This window comes from Scomber scombrus, chromosome 14, assembly GCF_963691925.1.
Source record: "Scomber scombrus chromosome 14, fScoSco1.1, whole genome shotgun sequence".
In the NCBI taxonomy this organism is placed as follows: domain Eukaryota; kingdom Metazoa; phylum Chordata; class Actinopteri; order Scombriformes; family Scombridae; genus Scomber; species Scomber scombrus.
The window spans coordinates 24,849,377-24,870,315 of NC_084983.1; the positions used below are offsets into that span (position 1 = coordinate 24,849,377).

The 20,939-nt window shown below is 41.7% G+C and overlaps 2 protein-coding genes across 2 annotated transcripts in view; one reads left to right on the forward strand and one right to left on the reverse strand.

Moving 5' to 3' along the window:
• The window catches only part of snx12 (sorting nexin 12), a 160,692-nt gene that overhangs the window by 72,252 nt on the left and 67,501 nt on the right, over positions 1-20,939 (forward strand). The gene's annotated exons all lie outside the window — the stretch shown is intronic.
• Positions 4,839-13,240, reverse strand: LOC133994443 (RNA-binding protein 4-like). Its single transcript, XM_062433697.1, has 8 exons — positions 13,201-13,240; positions 12,388-12,562; positions 10,836-11,020; positions 10,426-10,611; positions 10,216-10,325; positions 9,707-9,991; positions 9,369-9,592; positions 4,839-9,117 (listed from the first exon to the last, which is right to left on the reverse strand). Exons 2-8 carry the CDS (start codon positions 12,543-12,545, stop codon positions 8,616-8,618), a joined length of 1,650 nt encoding a protein of 549 aa, XP_062289681.1. The 5' UTR covers positions 12,546-12,562; positions 13,201-13,240; the 3' UTR covers positions 4,839-8,615.

A 20,939-nucleotide genomic window follows, 5' to 3' on the forward strand; every position in this document is an offset into this window, starting at 1 on the left:
GCAGGAAGAAGAAAGAGGAGGACAGAGAGGGAGTGCGAGAAAAGAGGGAGGGGAGAGGAAGACGGAGAGAGGACGGATGAATGATGAAATGCTGACGTCTGTTTTCCATGTCGCCTGACCCTCTAATCTCCTCTCCTCTCTCCATGTGGCTACTGATCGCTCTGTCTTTGAATCTATAATGCCGGAGCACCAGAGGCTCTGCATCAATCCCACTTATCCTCTGTTTGATTTGCCAATTTGGCGATTACGACGACCTGTGATGACGCTAGGAAGACTGACAGCTCTATATCGAAGTGCAGAAGCTCCATCGCCACTTCCTCACCTCCTCGTCCAGATCATTTCCTGTACAAAAACCTCCTCCCCTATCTTACCCACATCCCTCTCCATCCCGTAACCGAATCAAACTCGGAGGACACACGTCTCTTTCTCTGATTGGATCGTTTGCTGGCACTTTACGCAATGTGAACTTTGCCAAGGGTGTGTGTGTGTCTGTGTTGGTGATTCTAGCATCTTGTTCAGATTGGTTCATCCATCACCTGATGTCAGAAGTTATTGATTTGTATGCGCGTGTGTGGGTGTGCGTGTCCCTTTTTTTACATTTCAGTGTGCCGCATCAACATTTATTCTTTTGAGTCTTTTTATGAGCTCCATTTGTTCTTAATTGCCAACTTCACATCAAGAAATCAAGACGTGGAACGATAATTTGAGGGCACGCTTGTGTGCGAGTGGTTGGATGTTGCTGTGTAGGGTATGTACTGTATGTGTTTCTCTTTTTGGTACCTGATGTCATTGCTGTGTTGCCAGGTACCAACGTGTTACTGCACTGGAACTACTGATGAAAGCACTGAGCCAGACCCAGGCATTGCATTTGGATGTAAACAAACCTCTTAGACTAACTTTGCTACTTGGGGATGTGCTGTACACACTGTGTATTTTTGTTTTTCTTCCCACCCCCCCTCCTCCTCTTCAGCTGTGCAATATCATGCAATCTTGTTACTTGTCTTTTTCACCTGTCCGTAGACTGTTTAGAAGCTGTTTCCTGCTGTAGTGATGTTACTTCTTGTGTCCACATCAGGATTCTGTACAGAATGCTTTTTTTTGTTTGTTCGTTTGTTTGTTTGTTTTATAACCTCTTCTAACTCCTGTTGTTATACTGCTCTAAAAGTAGTGAAAAATGCACTGAGAGCCAGAATAGAGGTGATATTCGTAAATAGACGATTCTCGGTCTTGCCAATCAAAAACTGGCCTAACTCCCAACTGTATGATGTCCTCCCTGTCCTGTCTAAAAAATTAGTCTCTCGTGAAGTCCTTTATACTCCAGAAAAACTTGATATTTGAAATTATGTCTCACCTCTACTGCGAGGAATTTAAGACAATGCTAACATGGAGAGGGGTTTGTTAATGTAGTGTTAGCATTTATGCACAGGACATCTAAAGGTCAGTCAGAGGAGTTAAATGAGGACGAGACTGCCAGAAAGCAAGTGAGGGTAATGTCTGCCGATCACGATCCTAGTAATGCCTGCAGTGACGACATACAGATTAATTCAGACAGCCAGAGACGGGAGGCTTTAATGAGACGTTAAATGTTAATGTGGCTTTTCTGGCAGATCCAAGGTCAAGTTAGACCCACAGACAGACAATATATATATATACACACATATATATATATATATATAGCACAAACCTTCGATGAGGGGACAATGCTCTGCTGCACAAAAACCTAAAATCATTGCTGGGATGTACAGTCGAAAGGGGCAATAATCGATTGGGGATGAAGTCGTTTTCTATTGATTGTGTCTGTTCTATGTACATGTACTGTATGTGTGTTTGTGTGCACATGCCTTCCCATAGAGATGAACAGGGTCATGTTCCTCAGTTAGAGAGGTCTCTAGCAAGCTGGTAGTGTGTACTATCTTAGCAGTGAGTGTTATTGTGACTGTGTCTCAGTCTGTACAACACAACATCAATTTAAGGTGGCTCTAGGATCACTCATCTGCTGAAAAACGCAAAAAAAAAAAGGCGCAAGTCATCCGACCTGGAAATTCAAAGTGATTCTGAGGTGAACCTCTTCAGACGGCTGGAGCTGCAACGTGCTGTTGATTCCTAACCTCAGAGAATTGCAAACTGTGTGGTGGCGGATCTCGATTCACGGCTGAACTGTAACTGCTGGTTACGCAAAAACCAATCTCCCCGCAGCTACCACTCTACTACCAGCAGAGAGACTTGAGTGTTAGAAAATCGTCACCAAGCAGACAGAGATTCTTTGAGGTTTCACCTTCGAATGAACATCAAAATAAGAGGCCAGCTGACATTTGGATATCTCCTTTAGAAAATTGTCGTTTCACTCTCCTCCATTACTCCTTGTTCCAGTGGTTTGTCTTTCTCCGTCAGCTGAATGCTCTTTTCATCGTGCACTTCATGCCCACAACGCAGCTCGATCCATCCTGGGCCAACCTGACTGTTACTGTGTCCTCTGTATATAGGTAATGCCGTTCATGTGTTTTTAGACGTGCTCTCTGTAAAGTGATCGAAGCCCCATTGGATGAGGTACTGTACGTGGGACAATTTATTGCTGTATCTGTGTTTGAATGGTTGTATTTTAAAAGGTGTCATCATCCAGGGATGGGTGGGAGGGTAGGGGTTGATGTTTGTGATGTTTGTGTCCATCTTGAGGAGGAAGGGGGTGGGGTTGGGGGGGGTTCAAGGGTAAACTATCACAACTGGTCTATACCAAGAGTGTCTTCATCGAGGAAGTGGACAGGACAGGGTCTGTCCTCTTCGAAACAGGAACATTTTTTTGCACCAAAGTCATCATCAAAGCGCAGCTTCTTCTTATTCAAGGTCACTATGGATGGATGTTATCAGAACTCAAAAGGATGTTTGTTCTTTTATTTTTAGAGACAAAGACAAACTGTCTTTTTTTGCATGATTAAGTGTCGTCTTTTTATTGGCTTGTGTGCCCGGTAAAAGCATGACCATTGTTTGAACTCTCACTTACCGGTGTGTTTGGAAAATGTTAAGGAAATTTCTCCATGAGATTTTTTTACTTACCTCTTGACGTGAACGTTCATTGACATTCATAATCAACTGTTTTACAATGTGGGGGTCTGTAACTGTTTGAAGGCTGCCTCGCATGCAGAAATGCAACTTGCAAGTAACCCATCAAACTTCAAACCCAGTTACCATTACTGCATCTTTGTAAAACACCATGAATGTCAATGCCAGTTATCACCTAGCTAGCTAGACATTGCAGTCTTGTAAAATCGCTCTTTATTAAAGCGTTGCTATTTTCAATACGTGTGTTTGAATGCTCACTCCTTTTTCATACTATGCCAGCAGCATCATGGGAGGTTGTGATTGAAAGTCAAAGTACTGTAATATATGTTTGGTCTGGTCCACATTGTGTGGTGTTTTTAACGTGTTTGCCCAGTCTTGTACTGTCTGTTGCCATCATTTGAAATTAAATGTTCCCAGTCATCCTCCTAAGCACGGACTGGTTTCCTGAAACCAGGCTTGGATCCTCCAGAAACGACACCCTTATTTTGAATCAATTTTGATACACCAGCTCCATATAGTGTCCAGAGCAGGACAAAGGGGGTTAGTCTATGTAAATTTCATTTTTGGTAGCTCTCGTTTAATTATCAAGAACACACCCTTTCCTTAGTTTTCCTCTACCCTGCTAAATCAATAGAAGGGGCATAGCATAAAAGCTATAAGGCTTACAAGTTGTAGTATTTAACTTTTTCTAGTTTTCTCAGACTTTATAGTTCTGCTTCAACAGGTGAGTTTGAGAAGTAATTGTTTCCCTCACTTACTTTCAGTTAATCTGGACATACAAGTCTGATTGAAAAAAAAAGGCTTTCTAAAAATGTTCCACCCCAGAATCTACGGAAATGGTCAGCGCACACAATACTTATACCTGCATTTTCAGAAAAGAAGTAAAACGGAGGCTAACATGCATCAAGATTTACTCACAACAATGGGCTTTTTGTAGTCTTGCTTTTTCCACAACAGAAGACTCCCCAAGAGTATTTATCCACTGACTCAAGTATCTGCAGATACTCAACAGGGGTCCCCTAACAAGATAGACTTTTGTATTCATAACTAAAGCTACTTCAGATGCATCTGGCTGCTGGAAACCAGACCTACAGAAACTGTATTTTATGTCATTATGCCAGTAAAAGGGCACATGATGTCTATGCAGTTTCACGCTGCACCCTTCGTCTATTTAAGAACATAGATGTTTTCATCGTGATTACCTCGGTATACCCTCAGTACTGCGTATACTGCATCCACTTTATTTATTTAGTACTCTACTGTCCATCTGTAAACTGTTGATTGTTGTCGAAGGCATGAAACTCAGCAGTATCCATGACAAAGTCTTGTTAGCAGGGAGTGAGTTTCCATAACTTCAATTTCTTCTCATTTACTTGTTTTTTTTCTTTTGTATATCAAAGTGATAGAATTATCAACAGGTTTGCATTGTTATCAAATTATTGTTTTTTATTTGAAAAGCATAAGTTGATGTTTTTGGAAGAAAATGGAATAAAACGTCATCTGATGCTAAGCTCTAAAGAGTTATTTGGTGACTCTCCTCCACTTACACTTTGAAAGTAATAATAATAATACAATAATTAGCAAGAACATAAGCAGTGATTCTTTTCTATCTCCAAACATTGACACAAAAATAATGATATAATTCAGTTGAAAATTCATTTATTGATAAACATTTCAAAGAACATAGGACAAAACGTAATTTAAAACAAAATGATATTTGTGTTCATTGTCATTCATACAAGTTGAATGTGGCATTTAAAAATCGTTGTTTTTTTGGGTGAGGGGGGGGAGGGGGGGAGTCGAGCGTTGAACCAGCAACCGATCCTGAGCCAGGTTATTCAACTCTGAAATGGAGGGCCTACCGATGTGCTCTTAAGCAAGGCACTTAACCCCGAAGTGGCCCAAGGGGCACATATACAAAAACTATAACAACCCATTCTACCTACATGTCCCACATCCAGCTCTGGCTCTGACTGCCTGGTACTCTTGAGTGACAGGCTGTTAGATACAGGTGCCTGCTTCAGTAAAGGCTTGAGATTTAGACTTAAAGAAGGTGTCCTCAAAAGATCACGTGTGAGTGATCAGTATTTCAGGAGCAGGAATGTATGTATGCTTGGGGGAGAGAAAAATGTAGGATTATGATCAGGAAAATCAAAAGCAGGGGGGAAAAAAAGATAATCTCCCTTTAGAAACGAACGGGAGATCCATGTCCAAAAATCTGAATTCCTGACAAATAAAAATCCCTGCAGACAGGTAAGGAATAGCAAGTTTGGACATAGGTGTGTCTTTATGTGTGTATGAGAATGTCTGTAAATGTGTACGCATGTTTCGGGGAGGGGCAGGAGTGTGTGGTCTGAGTGTTTACCTTAGTGGGGGGACACCCCATCGTCCACAGCAGTTTCAGGCCTAACGATGCTATTTTCCCCCATCCCACGCAACAGCTGCGTGTGGCGTACGTCCAGGGCAAGGGCTCAGTTTGGCTCCCTCCCACTCTAGCTGCAATAATCAGCAAGAGGAAGAAGGTGGCTGGAGCAGCAGCAACAACAAGGCATGCAACTAACAGTTCACATGGAGAAGGTGGAATAATGTGGAAATGTAGAGAGGCTATGTGTCACTTAAACCTGCACAGCAATACCAAATCATGTGGCGAATAAGATAATAAGAGTAACTAGTGTGTGGTACAATCACGAACGGAACAGCTGCTGAAGGTTATATAAAATACAGGTGGAATTAAGTGTTAATTAGTATCATTTCCACGTGTAAACTGCTTTACATGTGTTAAAATGCAATGAACCCAGATAAAATAATATCTAGATACAAGTCTAGGTGTGATATGAATGCAGAGAAAAAGCCAGTGATCTTAACGATGTGTCAAAATGAGTGTGTGTGTTTCTCGTGAGATCAGAAGAGGGAAAAGGAAAAACCCAAAGGGACATCGGCTCTTCTCACTGCTGCTCAGGGACAAACAAAAAAAAAAAAGAAAAAAAAGAAAAATCAGCGGCCCTTGCTAGATCCAGAACAACCTTCATTATTCACCTGCAGCACCAAGACTGTCGCCTCACATCCAGTCAATAACCCTACACTACACGCATCAGCATCACGCCACAACACTGCACTTAGAAAGGATGTACGTGTCCTTGTCCTCAGTTCAAATTAATCATTTTCAAATGGCGAACCATCTCTTCTCCAATTTTAGAACATTGGCAAAAAAATTATCAACTTCTTCATCTGACTGGAGGTGAAAGCTGCGATTTAAGCCCGTTTCATATCTGCACCTCAAATCCGCAATTCATACACTCACAAGCCACAACGGCTTAACACCACTCACTACATGCTACAAGCATGACGGTAAACCTTTTCAGCCACTGCCGTAAAAACAGGTCGCCTCTGTTAACAGACTGGTAAACAACTCAACTACAATCGCTTCATCTTTATATTAACAGTCAATATTTTTTTTTACTGTTGAACCAAATGTTGGTTGACGCAAACTTTTCAGTTTAACATGAGGTTTCAAGTATTTACAGAAGTACCAAATTGTACATTTTCAGGTATGAAAACTAATTTTTTCACAATGGTTTCCATGAAAGCAGAGGTATGACTACTGCTGATGAGATTGAAACAAACGCTAGTGATGAAAATGTCAAAAAAAAGAAGAAAGGAAATTATTATAGTATATTTGTTACACTTAGATTATTTTAACATCATTGGCCAAACAATGCTTGCTGCTTTTCCTCTGGTTTTTATAAATGTAAATATGTACATACAAAACCATCAAAAGCACATCTCCTCTTCTTGGGTGTGGAAAAATATCAAAAACCTGGATTCAACTGATCATTACCGAAAATCTATGTGGATGCATTCGCTGCTGCGTTCGTAACTAATCCACACAACTGAAATGGAAAGAAAGAAAATGTTCAAGAGTACAAAATTACTTTGAGATTCTGTTCGAATGTTTTAGAGGCAAACACCAACCCTTGACCAAAAACTCGGACAGGTTATTTAAAAGCCTGTGAGTGGGACTTTGTCTTTGTTTCATCTTGATTTGTTTTTTGTGGACCTGAAGATACAGAAAGCCTCGGATAAGTATGAAAACACAAGTAAGGTAACATTATGGTAACCCACTCCTAAAGCACATCCACGTCACGTACTTCAATTTAAATTGCTGGAAATGAACGTCCACTCTATATTTCTAACCCTGTTGTTTATTTAAGTCAAAGTTCAAACTCCTTCCTATGAAACATCAGGCAGGCATAATCACAGTCTGGTAATATCCCCTTACAAGGATGGCTGGAGTTACTCCTCACACCCTGAAAACACAACAGGTAGGCTCAAGAAAGCATTTAACGCCAGCAGGCCAAATGCAAATCACAAAATCCCTCTTTGCTACAGAGCTAAATAGACTGCAACATAATCTGAATGACATGCCAACTCAAGTCCGAAAAAACCCCCAATGTGCCCTATTACCTTAAAAACGACGGGGGGGGGGGGGACTGATACATCACCACTTTGAGCGTGAATTGCTTGATTAGCACTAAACCTGACAGCTCAGTGAAACAAGCCTTAAAACACACTCACAAAACAATCGGGTCATTTAACAAACATTCTCACTATTTACCAATCAAGCAGTTGGGTTTAATGTCCGGACAAATGGGTCAATGCAGCTGAATTCAAACTAAGGCCGGTTACATACTCCACTCGAGTGTGTGGAATACGCAAGCTGTCAGTTTAAATACATTTTAACACGGTCATAAAGGAGAAATATCTGCCTGTAAAGACATAAGTAATGCCTGTTAGAAAAGTTCTGAAAAGAATGAGATTTATAAATCCTGTGAACAGGTCAGGACGGAGATGACCAATTCTTGTTTTTCCATGGCGTCAGTTCATCTGTTCAAATGAGATACAACCTGTTCGTTACTTCATCAGTGAGCAGATTTTTTTCATTTTGTGCCCTGCCTGTAACGTGTGATGATGCAATTAGAAATTTAGTGTTCAAAAAAATTCTGGACATCACATTGCAAGGAAACCGCTAATGTATGTGTATGTAATGGAGTATATAAAAGGCCTTATTTGATTCAACACCAATCAAAAAGCTTCATCTATGAGATGGAACTACAGCCTCTGAATCTAAACTTGCCCCAGGCAACGTTAAAGCTTCAACATTCAACAAGGAACCAGCTGTGCCTCTATAACATCTAACAGGACACTGTATTTAACTATCAACTTTGAATGCTGGACACTATTAGCTGTCCCACTCATATCCACTCACTGATCTGTGAAATCAACAACTTTCTTCAACGACCATCAACTGACAGGTGAGCTAGATAGAGACGAGGCTAGAAAACAAAATGAAGAAAAGGGAAGATGCTTCTTGTTAAAAGCACATTCGAATTACAACCCTGCTCCCTCTCTGATTTTCCTCTTCAAACTGTCCCTTATGTAAATACACATACATACACATGCACACACACACACACACACGCACGCACACACTCACGCACACACACAAACACACGCACACGCACACGTCTGCAGTGTGGAAGGATTGTGTGGGGGTGGGACTATCGATAAGGGGGTTCTGGCGTGTGGTAAGGGTAATCATGGCGCTGGGGCATGGTTTGCCCGTGTGCGGGTGTCTGCTCATACGGTGTGGATGCGGAGTAGCTTCCCGCTGCTGCGTAAGCTCCGGATGAATCATATGCTCGCGATGCCCCGTAGCCTCTTGATGCGTCATAACCCGCCGAGGCATCGTAGTTTCCAGATGAAGCGTTGTAGCTCCCTGATGAGGCGTCATAGCCCTCCGATGAGGCGCCGTAACTTCCCGTAGCATCATATGTTCCTGGTGGTGGGTACGCTCCTGATGAGGCGTACGTTGGGGGTGCCGCATATGTCCCTGGGGGTGCAGGGGCTGTGGTGGAGGCCTGTGCGGTGGTCGGTGGTGGTGGTGGAGGTGGTGGAGGAGGAGGAGGGTTGGTGTAGGCATACTGGAGGTACTGATACTGTTGCTGGTACTGTTGATACTGTTGGTACTGATGCATTTGCTGGTAGTACTCTGAGTAAGACCTGGAGTGCAGGAAGAGATAACAATAGAGACAAAGCCAAATTAAGTCTAAGAAACACATGAATTAAACTACAAGTGGATGTTTTTCATTGTTTACAAGAGCTATATAAATTAACTTTATCATTAATATGTGTAAAAAATGAAACCGGTATAACATGCTTTTCCACTTTTTTTAATACCACGCTGTGTTTATAAAGCCATGTGTTGTTCTGCTTCTATCCTATCATTAAATCCTATCAGGTGTTATGTGTACCTAGCAACAGGATCTGACCCTTCAGTAGTTGTAGTGGCAGCCGGAGGTTCTTCAGGTCCTCCAGGTGGTGTCGGCAGCAGGGCTCGGCGCTTGGTTCGTATCTGAGCAAAGGAACCGGGAACCGGGTCTGGGAGAAGGGGGGCTCTGTTCCCTCTGATTGGGCTGCGGTCACGCTCATTATCTGTAGCTGCTGCCTTTCTCCCTGCCTGCTGCTCTGCCAGAACCTTTCATTCAAAAGAAGTCAGTTAATATGCACGAAGGATACGACACTGTTAGAAACACAAATATACACAAGGAGAAGAATATTGTATATGTTACTAAAATAAATGTTAAAGCACCTTCTGTCCCTCCTGAAAGAACTTGGCTCTTGCTGCCTCAAAAAGTGTTGTTGGATCTGGCCCAGTCTGAGGCTCCACTTCTGGAGCAACGGGGGCATTTGCTGCAGAGTTGTGATTGGTGATATCTTGGTACACCTGGTCAGCAACAGATCCATACACCTGGCTGGCAAGTGCGCCGTATATCACGCCATCAGCACCTTTAGCACTTGTAATGCCCTTCAGGGCAGCATAGGTGGGGTCAAAGGATGTGGTGTTGTAGAATGAGTTATGGACACTTTGTTGAACCTGCAAAGAAAAATTGGAGACACTGACATTTAAAACTCTGACATGGAAATTGTGAGAGTTATGTTAGAAATGATATTTCTATATAAAAAAACAAGTCTGTCAGAAAAAAAAAGACATTTGAGAGTGCTCATAAATTCATGAGCTGCTGTATTTTATCTATACTTATCTCAGTTTCCAGAGTTCATAAGTGAAGACTGTGGTCTCCTGCTAGAGAATTAACTTACTTGTATTGGTAGTCCAGCGGCAGCTGCAGCAGCTGCTGCTAGCACAGCTGCTTGACTCTGGTGATGCTCTAGTGAGGGAGGTGGTCGGGGAAGAAGACCCTCTCTGCCACCTGCCAGGAGAAGGGTGAAGAAAATATGAGAACATGAGTTGTTTTTTGCCATTTTATGACATGCAAAACACTTTTAAACACATGGATTCTCCATCTCCACCTGCTGCTACACCGCCTGAATTTCCAGCCGATGCAATCTGGTTGATCAGGGGTTGGGCCTTGGAGAGCTCTACGGCCAGCTGACGGCCCTTGAACATGGTCCCATTGAGTGCATCAATAGCTAGCAAGGCTTCCTCCTTCCTCTCCATATGAACAAACGCATAGCCAACATTTGAGCATAACCTGGCTGTAGAGTATAGAGGAAGCAGGGAGAATAGTGTTAGCATGACACATTGATTTAGAAATAAAATGCATCCATCCCATGTTTTCATTGTCATTTCCTGTTCAGCATTAACAGCAATGATCCCAAAAAAAGTGCTTTAGCAAACACTTCTGTTACTTTATCTTTTCATGAAAACCCCTGGATATATTTACACAGTATCATCTTTATTGACTGAAAGGTGTTCTAACCTTTAACTTTATCACAGTCTAAAACTCTTCCGAAGGTTGAGAACAGCCCATGCAAGTCATCTGCTGAACATGTTGCACTGAGGTTCCCCACAAACACTTTAGTGGAGTTGGGTGGGCGTGCACGCGACTCCTCGACCACAAGCGGTCTGCCTCTGTACTCTTTGCCATCTAGATGCCGTATGGCCCTGTGAGAGTAAGAACAAGGATTATCAATGTGATCATCTGGAGTACAGAAAGAACATCAAGTCTCTTCAGTTAATAAGGTCACAATACTGTTGTCCAGCTCTGGTGCAGCTCTAATGTTTCCTAGACCTGTCAATTATATTATGCAACAATGTGGTGAGATATGAAATATGATTCAAGAAGTCCAGTTTGCAAAATTAGACACCAATATGCTGCACAATGGTTTAATACTCTGCAAAAGCGTATAAAAACTCAGGATAGTCATCACTGTAGCAATTATTTTGTATTTCATTGTAATAATTGCAGGAGTAAAAAATATTTAAATCCTCACAGTGCATTACCACAAAAGTTTAGTCTGGTGCAACTCTGCAATGTTTTGGCTCACGCCCTCTGTGTTGGCACACCTGTGGTGCAAGACTGAGCTCATTCAAATGTGCGGCCTGCATATTTTTTTTCACACGGAGCTGATGTCAGTTTGAAAGCAGTTTAATACAAGTGCTGAAAGCCTCTTTTATGTTTCTGGCAATTCCCTGACACAATCTTTAACACCTCAGACAGAGTTATTTTTCAGTTGTAAAAAGGCTGTTTCACACTGATTACTGAAGTGTTCCATCAAAGATTTACATAAAGCAAGGACTTATTTCTTGGCAAGTTTTAATTAGTGATTTATAAACAACAAGTACACTGGGAAAGTCAAGATGTGAGTAAAGTTATCTTATCTTACAATTACAAACACAAAGACCATAAGACACATTTTTTTGTCTGTTTCACTTATTCAAAATTGAGTTCAGTGTGTGTGAGTGATTTAACTGAGAAAAATGTGGAAATCTTGCTCTGTTTTTGGTCCTTCCTCCCTGCAGCTGTCAGACTGTACAACCAGTACTGCTCCCAGTAGACCCCTCCCCCCCCTCCCCCCGAACCTGGGCAATTTGACAAACTGCGCTTTTAATTTTCACTATTGTGCAATATTAGTATTTCTGGTATACTACTAATCTCAGTCGAACTGTGCAATATCTATTCATATATGTTTCTTCAAATCTGTGCAATAACAACGTCAAACTCAGGTAATATTATCACTCAACACCAATATTACTCTTGTATATAATATTCTGATTATTCGCTCTTCTATTTTTACTGTCCACTTTGCTGCTGCAATAATTTAAATTTCCCCATTGTGGGACTAATAACAGAATATCTTAACTTATATTTTAGTTTCTGATGAGCAAAACTGGCAAAAAGTTTGGATTTGGGCATTAATACATAATTTGTATATCAAATTTTACTTTCATAATTCCCAAGGTGTGCAACAATATTCCTAATAACCCAATTGACTGATGTTATCTAATGATGGTGAAATGCTGAGACATACCTGTCTGCTGCCCCCTCTCCCTTCAGGGTAACGAAAGCATACTGTCTGAGCAAGGAGCAGGTGTTGATCTCCCCATAAGGTGAAAAGAGCTTGGTTAGCTCTTCATGAGTTGCATCTAAAGGAAGGTTCCCCACAAACAACTTCACGTTCTCACACATCTCTGTAACATCTGCATCTGAAAAAGAGTAAACACGGAGCAAGGAGGATTGTTAAATGTGACACTTCCAAGTTAATTAGTTTGTTAATCTAAAAAAAAAATACGACAAGCTGATCATAATTGATTTTTTATTCAGCTGAAGTCATATTGAAGTGATATCGCATCGGGTTATTATATGTAAGATTTTAGTTATTTAATAGTCATTTTGGTGAGAGACGTATCGACGTTAGCTCGGCTGCTATGTTTAGCTAGCTCACTAAATACAATCGTTAGCTTAAGTTTCCCGGCAAAATGATCCAAAGATGTTAAGAGGAAAATCTCTAAACCTGCTGTCAGACGATAAAACACCATACGGTTGTGTTGAAGGAGGCGTGTGGTAAGCTGTAAGCTAACAGCTGGCTAAAAACTACTGCCCATGTCGTTAAACGCCAACATTAAAACGATGTAACAGCTAGCAGGCTAGCATTAGCTAAGCTAGCTAATGCTAAGCTAATTGTTGTATCAGTGTGGTTGTAACCGTTTGATTTCGCTACATGCTGATCACTAGTATGATATATTAGTTTAAAAAATACCCGCTAACCCTGTCGAGTTTTTTTGCTTTATACAAAAGAGAAGAAAAGCATGAATTATCCCAGCATAGTACACAGACTACTTACCCAACGCGGTGCTGGAGCTGGATTTCAAACCTCACTTCCGGCTCCGGTTTGAAGCTTGAAGTTGCAGTTTCATCAAGTTTGCACCAGGTGCTTCACAGACACTAAATGCTATGTTACCCCACTCTCCACTTCCCCCTTGTTTCTTTCTCCTCTTCCTCAATACTATTCTCTCACACACACACACACACACACACACACACACACGCACAAACACACGCACGCACACGCGCACACACACACACACACACACACACGCACACTTTTTGAAGATGTTTTAATGAAACAGTTTTTATTTGTAAAATCATCATGGCACAAAGGTGCATACAAAAATAACAATTCATAAACAATGTATATATGAAAATGAAATACATAAATAAAATAAAGTGAATAAAAGGGTTAATTGTTTAAATCATATTCTTCTATAATGCTAAATATTTCCACTCACTGTCACATTTTTTAATTTTTTTAAAAGAAGAAAAAAGAAAGAAAGAAAAGTCCTCTCATTCAAAGTAATTTACAGCACTGTAATCACTTTTTTAAAATGATTGTACAGAATAGTTACTGTACTTTACAACATGAACTACACCACCTTGAGAAAATAGTTTTCATGTCTTCAGGTGCTGCTAACTTGTCTGCACATCCCAGTTTCTTAAGTTCAATCATTCCATCAAAATAATGCCAGCATGGTCTCCAATTAGTTGATGGAAGACTCCTTCCTCCAAGATAGTAAGTTATGGCTGCACGTATGAAGCTGGTAATAAAAAAACACCAGTAATTACACTGATCTGATGCTTTGAAATAATAATAATTGTCCACATTTACAGCCATGTACATACTTTAATTTCCCATGAGGATGGCTGCTTTGGAGCGGTGTCTGTTCATATAGACCAGGGGGGTCAAACTCATCTTCATTCAAGGGCCACATACAGACCTATTTGATCTCATGTGGGCCGGATCATTAAAAAGATGGAGGGAAGGAAGGAAGGAAATAAGAAGGGAAGGAAAGAAAGACAGACAGAAGAAGGGAAGGAACGAAGAAAGGAAAAAGGAAGGTAGGGAGGAAGGAAAGATGGAAGGAAGGACAGAAGGAAGACAGGGAGGAAGGAATAAAGGAAAAAGGGAAGGTAGGAAGGAAGGACAGATGGAAAGAAGGACAGAAGGAAGAAAGGGAGGAAGGACAGATGGAAAGAAGAAAGGAAGGAGGGAACGAAGAAAGGAAAAAAGGAAGGTAGTAAGGAAGGACAGATGGAAGGAAGGACAGAAGGAAGAAAGGGAGGAAGGACAGATGGAAGGAAGAAAGGAAGGAGGGAAGGAAGAAAGGAAAAAAGGAAGGTAGTAAGGAAGGACAGATGAAAGGAAGGACAGAAGGAAGAAAGGGAGGAAGGACAGATGGAAGGAAGAAAGGAAGGAGGGAACGAAGAAAGGAAGGTAGTAAGGAAGGAAGGAAGGACAGAAGGAAGAAAGGGAGGAAGGACAGATGGAAGGAAGAAAGGAAGGAGGGACGGAAGAAAGGAAAAAAGGAAGGTAGTAAGGAAGGAAGGAAGAACAGAAGGAAGGAAGGAAGGAAAGAATAAAGGAAGGAAGGGCAGATGGAAGGAAGGAAAATAACACAGGAGGGAAAGTGGGCCGGATTGCAACCCTCGGCGGGCCGGTCCTGGCCCGCGGGCCGCATGTTTGACACCCCTGATATAGACTGATTAACTGTGAAGTTTTCATTAACACTCATGTGAGGAAATCAGGGCCAATTATTATGTTATAATAATGAAGGAATGGAGGATACTGTTGGTCTTGAAATCAGGAGACGGCTAAGAGTGGGAAATCTCACTATTGACGGCTGTTGGATGGGTGGGATATAGCAGAGTCTGAAAAAAGTAAATAAAAGGTATGGAAATGGCACAAAGTATTACAGCTTCAGGTGGAGAATCCAAAGAGGAGGGTTGATCAGACTCAGCTACAACAATTTGTCAATTCATATCAAAATAGCAACAAGGAAATGCTACAGTAAAAATGAATAAAACTCTTTATTATGACACTTTATGATGTCCTCTGTCATATTGCAGCATTGGTATCCATTTGAGACTTTTTTCAATACTGAGCAGAAATAGGCAGAAATCTCAATAAGTAGTCTACTGTTTCATGTCCACAATTTCAGAGGATTTTGTTAATATTCAGGATTATGACACTCTGTGATGTATTCTGTCATACTGGAGTATTGTTTTTTCTTGAGACTCAGTTTAACATGAGTAAAGGCAATAAGAAAAAAACATGCTACAGTTAAAATGATACAAATTCAGAGCTTTTTATTCTAAAGTAAGAAGTTAAGGTTAATTTATTGTATCCTTCCCACTATTGGTGAGGTTTTTTTAGTTCATGAATAAGAATTTGTGGGAGGAAAAAAAGGTAACCGTGGTGTTATTATAATATATTTAACCCAGGTGAGATCAGGTGGGAGAGGAGGAGGAGCCAAGGAAGGAGGACCTCTCCAGATCTGGGAGCACACGTCATGACAGGCCAAAGCGGTAGAGGAGGTGACTTCTTATCGTGGTGAAGCATGAAATCCTAAAGTGGATCCGGAGGGAATAAAACACGAGGGATCGAGGTCAAAGAGGTAAATAGCCGTGTCATGTTTAAAGTCGGAAAGGTTACTTGATGTAACAAGTTGTGTGACTGAACCCGCGGGAAAACTGTGTGGAGGATTTTGAAGAGGAAGTGTGCAGGTTTACAGGAATGTGCGCTGCGTATCCAGACAGATGTTGACATGTATGCTGCAGCTTTTATAGGGAGGTGAAACTTTTTGTTTTTTTCAAAGTTAGCCTTTAAGCTAACAGTCGCTATAACTGCTAGTTGTTTCATTATGAATCTTTAATGCCTTTTGTGGCGTTTGTGTGTCCTCTATGTGTGTGTGTGTGTGTGGGTCTTTACTTTAAAAGTGTGTTTCCCTCAACTTCCTATTTCATTTAAGCTCTCTGTCTGAGCTGCTGCACTCCACCAAGTCTGAACTTGCTGTCACAATCCAGGGAAAATTTAATTACACAGGTGTGTGTGTGTGTGTGTGTGTGTGTGTGTGTGTGTGTGTGTGTGAGAGAGAGCAGCAATCCCATCCATCCTCCTGTTATAGCCTAGTAATTGTGAGCCACAGGGGCAGATAATGACAACCTGTATAATGTGTACACTCTGGGACTGTGTGATCAACTGCCAAATTCAAAGCCGATTGATAACCATGTGTGTGTTTTTTTCTGTTGTGTGTGTGTGTGTGTGTGTGTGTGTGTAGATGGCACAGCAGGAGGAACCTCTGTATGATTTCCCGGAGCCCTCCCAGTCATCAGAGCGCAAGTTTTCGGGGCATCAAAGAGGACAGGGTTCACTGAGAAGTGTCAGTGTCCTGGACCGTCTCCTTCTCACGGTTCCTGTCTGGCTTCAACTGTCAATCAACGCTGCTACAGCACTACACATACTACGGAGGGAGCCTTCTGGGGTCAGAGGCACACTAGTCCAAAAGAAAATCACAAGTGCACCACACTGTATCTTTCACTTGCTTTCCTTTTTCTGTCCTGCACTAAGTAATCAGTTTGTGTTGTCCTGCAGACATTCCTGGTGCGCAAGTCTCGCACATCTCAGAGAAATGTGCTGTGTATCCGGTTGGCAGATGACAGTGTGCCGTCCTTCGTTCAGCAATTTGGCATTAGAGAGGAACCCTCAAGTAAGACACTCACACTCCTGAACACTGATCAGTTTTATCATGATTTCTGACCTCAAACTGTAAGCCATCAAGACCCCTTTTTTAACAGAAATGTTTGACTCATAGCAGTGTACTTCTATTTTTATACTGAAATAATTGGAGGGAAAAAAAGGCAAATGGCAGCCAATGGGCGCCTGGAATGCAGAAACTTAACAACTTAAATACTTGTTGCATGCTTTATAAAACGGCTGGTAGTTATAGTAGTTATAATCGGCTGAAGCATGACATGTGAAACTACTGATATGGTCCTTTTTAAAACAGTAATGCTCCAGTATGACACAGTAATGACACATGATTACATTCAGCTTTCAGATCACGTGGAATCAAACTAAAGTATTTCAATACTTGTACCATACGATTACACCTAATATAACAACAAATATGACCCCCAAACAACCACACTGCTGATACCAACCAACCTTCTCTTTCTTTACGTCACCCTCAGCTTTGTCTCTGGAGACTTCAGCCATCAGCTTTCCAGACCTCCCGAGACTAATTTCCTTCTACTGTGTCAGCAGGTAAAATCTTGTCTTCCTCGTTCTCATTTGTCACAGTTGTGCACCCCTTATGTACCTGCTTTATAATCTCTTTATTTAATTAATTGTTAAAACTTCTTTTCCTTACCTTCATTTTCTCATGTTTTTCATTACTAATGTCAGTGTTAATGTCTGTGTGTCAGAGATGTATTACCCTTCCCTCTGGAGCTTCCTGAAGCCATCGCAAAAGCAACGTCCCACAAAGAGCTTGAGTCCATCTCACATATGGGAATAGGTGGGTGATCACAACTCTTTGTTTCCTAACAGCAGATTTTGGTAATGTCAACCTCAGATACATTTGCTTTAAAGGATTTATGTACACAAGGCACACATATACTGTATGTACTGTAATCAACACTCAGCTGCTGGGTAACAAACATAAACACCAGCTGTCTGTGTGAAGTGTTTTCTTGATTGAACTTTGAAAGAATGAGAAACACGTTTAAGTTAAATGTTATTGATGAACTTCAATATAATCTATAGTATATATGCTATGAAATGCCCGTTTTTAAATAAACGTTTCAGAGACAAAACAATAAAAGACATTAAAAATTTAAAAAATACCCTTTTTGGTGAAGACATACTGTACCGTGTACAATTTATGTTTGTATCTAAAAAAATGTACAGTTTATGAAATTATGAAGATTACAAGGAACATATAGTAATCACTCAAAACTGACCAATTTAGGAAAAATCCCCGTTTTCACCTGTGGTGCCTGAAGTAATCATATCTTTATTGTTATTGTTGTTATTGTCTTCATGTCTGTTATGTCTGTATTTATTGGTATAACTGAACACGTAACAGGAGAAAAAACATCTTTGTTGTTTTATAGAATTCTGGAGTTCCCACCTGAACATCCGTGGGCCCCGGGAGACACCTAAGCCCCGTAAGGACAAGGGGGATAAGAAGCCAGACACTGTAACCTCAGCCCCGCCTCCTGCTAACCCACAGAAAAGCTCTGTGGCTCAGCCTGATTCAGTTCCTCAGTCCGACTCAGACAACCAGCTTAAGGCAGCACCAGAATCTGACAATACCAACAAACAATCAGCAGCCAATCAGACCCTGTTCAACGAGTTCTGTCCAATCACGACGCGCAGCCCCAGAGAACTGGACTATGGCTCTGGCATGGGTGCTCTCTGTTTCATTAACCCCCTTTTCCTGCAGTCTCAGACCGCCCTTTCCAGGCGGCGCATGTTCAAACGCAGCCTCAAGGTTCGGGTGTCCACGGAGACGTCGACCCTGCTGTCGCCCCCACTTGCTCCACCACCTCCGCCACCTCTAATGCCTAAAACTAAAGGGAAATGTAAAGCCAAGAAATGTGTACAAGGAACTGCTCAACCCAATAAAGGCCCAGGCTTTTTACAGGGTGAGAACCCAAGTCAAGTCCATCAGAATGATCCCACATCTCAAAACACCCAGCTCCACCCTCTGACACAGAACCAGGACACCCGCATTGAAGCCCAAGTGCAACATCCGTCACCAACTTCTCACTTCCAGCCTGTGGTGCAGGAGCAGGGACAAACACAGAAGGAGGCAGCCCAGGGACAAGCCAGAGTCGAGGGAGAGGAGGCTACAGCTCTGCTAGTGATGGAGAATCTTCCAGAGGACTCCAACTATATGCAACCCTCTCCAATGATCAATTTAGCCCATTCTCCCTCATTCTCTTCTTATCTCTCCCCATCTGTTTCTCCTATGGCACCTCCCCTTTTCCCCAAATTGTCTCCGTCCTTCTCTCCTCATGACTCTCCTGGTGGTTCACCCTCTCTCTCACCTTATCAATCCCCATCTCTTTCTCCCAAGGTTCCCTTTTCTCTCTCTCCATATGATTCGCCCAATGCGTCACCTTCTCTTTCACCCTATCAGTCACCGTCCCCTTCTCCTAAGGTGCCTTTCTCTCTCTCTCCCTTCACCTCTCCGTCCTTCTCTCAGCTGGCAGAGGAAACCTATCACACACCTGCTACTCCTTCAAGACCAGATCAGCAAAGATCAGAGGGACAGGCTGGTGAGGATGAAAATAAGGACGAAGAGGATGAAACAGAAGTGCTACACAAAGAGAGGGAAGCGGAGGAAACAGATTTGGTTTTGCAGATTGATGCTGCTTCACTTAATGACAATGACAGCTGCAGTTCCTTCAGCAGTCTTGAGGAGGCAGCAGAGACTCAACTTCACTCACCCCACCAACAGAACAAGGACACAAGAATTACTTAGTGTTGTTATGGTGATGTAATTGTTATAAACATATAAATACTTTGAATAGATAATACGTTAAATGTAAAACCGAAACATTTAAATGATCATACTGGTTGTTTTGCTTGTTCCATTAACTGCAAATTGTGTTCACTTCTTCTAATGCTCTAGTGCCAAGTATTTTCTTACTCATTTCTTACCAAACAGGGAGCCATTTGTTTCCTGTGATGCCAGTATTTTCTGAAAATTGCTGAGATTTGAAACTCTTGAGTTAGGTGTATATATATATATTTTTTTTTTCAAAGTTACAAAGTTCAAAGTTGATACTGAATTTGACTCGAGTCACTTGAGAATGATGGTTTTGAGATTTGACTTGGCTACCAACAAGCTTCAGTCAATCACAAGCTATTTCTGCAAAATTAAAACTGTACGAGCAGAACAACTGTAGAACAATGAGTAAACATCCAATAGGATAAAGATTTCTATAATTAAAATGTTGCTGCTCAGTATTAAATGTCAGAATCACAACTAGACACCAATATGAGATCCTTACCATTACAATTGTAGTTTCCATCCATCCATCCATCTTCTTTCTGCTTATCCGGGATCGGGTCGCGGGGGCAGCATCCTAAGCAGGGAAACCCAGACTTCCCTCTCCCCAGCCACTTCGTCCAGCTCTTCCCGGGGGATCCCGAGGCGTTCCCAGGCCAGCCGAGAGACATAGTCTCTCCAGCGTGTCCTGGGTCTTCACTGGGGTCTCCTACCGGTGGGACGTGCCCTGAACACCTCACCCGGGAGGCATCCTAACTAGATGCCCGAGCCACCTCATCTGGCTCTTCTCAACGCGGAGGAGCAGCGGGTCTACTCCGAGCTCCTCCCGGATGACCGAGCTTCTCACCCTAATTGTAGTTTGGTTTTAAATATATTATTTTGGATCCATGTGTCCTTCAGGGAGAAGATGTTGAATTGTCCACAATCATAATATATTGTACTTTATGATGTTGAGTTGTTGAATTTATCATTTTGATGTGAAAATGTGTTTCTACAACTGTAAAAGCTGGGATTTCAGTTTCTGAGTTAAACTGTTCTCAGCAGACAGGTTGACATAAGGGTCAATGACGTACAAGGATAACAAGCATATCTAATGCAGTAGTTCAAACATGCAGAATGTTGTGTACCTGAAAATTCATATTACAATTGAAAGTGATTTTAGTGGGTTTTTCAAGATTAGTTGGCACTGGCCTTAAACAAAGTCATGTGGTGCGACCATGATTCA